Raw genomic sequence first — 1,587 nt, 5'->3', positions numbered from 1 at the left:
GGGGGGGGATTTGGGGACCAGAACCCCTCTGGGACTCCCCATGGTGACCCCATGCACGCATGCAAACACACGTGTCCCCACGAGACCGTATCCCTGTGCACGGTCACGCATGTCCCTGCACACACGCGTGTGTGCCCCAGGCGTGGTGAAGCCCGACACATACAAGCCGGTGCCGGATGAGCCCCCGAATCCCACCAACGTGGAGGAGACGCTGCGGCAGATCCAGGCCAACGACGGGGCTCTGGAGGACGTCAACCTCAACAACATCAAGGTGAGGGACCCGGTGGCGGTGTCCCCAGGGTGTCCCCAAGGTGCTAGTCCCGGTCCTGGGGTGCCAATCCCCATCCTGGGGTGTCCCCGTGGGGCTGGTCCCTATCCCAGGGTGTCTCCAGGGCACCCCAAGGTACTGGTCGCCATGCTGGGGCATCACTGTGGCCCCCACAGCGTCCCCAGGGTGTCCCTGGGTGCTGCTCCCTGCCCAGGATGGTGCCAGGGTGATGGGTCCTACCCTGGGGTGTCCCCATGAGGCTTGGTCACCCTTGTCCCAAGGTGCTGCTCGCTGTCCCGGGGTGTCCCTGCAGGGTTGTCCCTGTCTTGGGGCATCCCTGGGGTGTCTGTCCCCATCCTGGAGTGGCTCCAGGGCACCCCAGGGTGCTGGTCCTCACCCAGGGGCATCCGTGTCCCCGTGGTGACATCCCACATCCCTTCAGTGCCATTTACATCCCTCGTGTGACATCCAGCACCCTCTCGGGGATGCCCCTGTGCCCTTGGAGACATCTCCACCCCCTTGACGCCACTTGCAGCCCCTTGGTGACACCCACATCCCCTCAGGGATGTCCCCATCCCCTTGGTGACATCCATGTCCCCCTGCCGCAGGACATTCCCATCTCCACGCTGAAGGCCATCTGCGAGGCCATGAAAACCAACACTCACGTCAAGAAGCTCAGCCTGGTGGCCACCCGCAGCAACGACCCCGTGGCCAGCGTGAGTCCCAGCCCCGTGTCCCCAGACAGGGAGGGGACACGGTCCCCTGCCCCCAGCTCCATCCTGGGCACCAGCAAGCCCAGGTGACGGTGGCTTTTCCACCGTCACCTGGGGCATCGGTGGCCCAGGACATGCCAGAGGCGGGGTGACACCCCGAGGTGACACCCTGAGGTGACACGCAGGCCGTGGCCGAGATGCTGATGGAGAACAAGACCCTGCAGAGCCTCAACATCGAATCCAACTTCATCACCAGCGCCGGCATGATGAGCATCATCAAGGCCATGTACCACAACGCCACCCTGAGCGAGCTCAAGGTGGACAACCAGGTAGGGACGGGCACCCGTGGGTGGCCCGGGGAGGGGACATGGGTGTCCCCGACTTCCCGCTGTGCCTGGTTTCACCCCGGCCCCACAGTGCCAGCGGCTGGGCGACACGGTGGAGATGGAGATGGCCACCATGCTGGAGCAGTGCCCTTCCGTTGTGCGCTTCGGCTACCACTTCACGCAGCAAGGCCCCCGCGCCCGTGCCGCCATCGCCATCACCAACAACAACGAGCTCCGTGAGTGTCCCCTGCGTCCCCTCCCGGGGCAGGAATCGGGGCGG

The 1,587-nt window shown here is 65.4% G+C and overlaps 1 protein-coding gene across 1 annotated transcript in view; it reads left to right on the top strand.

Moving 5' to 3' along the window:
- LOC103900529 overlaps positions 1–1,587 on the top strand; it is a gene marked incomplete at its 5' end in the record, with an annotated part of 7,901 nt that overhangs the window by 5,620 nt on the left and 694 nt on the right. The window contains 4 exons of the mRNA XM_019472569.1: positions 22–271; positions 877–984; positions 1,167–1,310; positions 1,399–1,543. Of these exons, the coding sequence (XP_019328114.1) occupies positions 22–271; positions 877–984; positions 1,167–1,310; positions 1,399–1,543 (647 nt within the window). The remainder of the gene's footprint in view (positions 1–21; positions 272–876; positions 985–1,166; positions 1,311–1,398; positions 1,544–1,587) is intronic.

This window comes from Aptenodytes forsteri, unplaced genomic scaffold (genome assembly GCF_000699145.1).
Source record: "Aptenodytes forsteri isolate BGI_AS27 unplaced genomic scaffold, ASM69914v1 Scaffold276, whole genome shotgun sequence".
Lineage (NCBI taxonomy): Eukaryota > Metazoa > Chordata > Aves > Sphenisciformes > Spheniscidae > Aptenodytes > Aptenodytes forsteri.
This window is presented reverse-complemented; position numbering and strand designations above follow the sequence as displayed.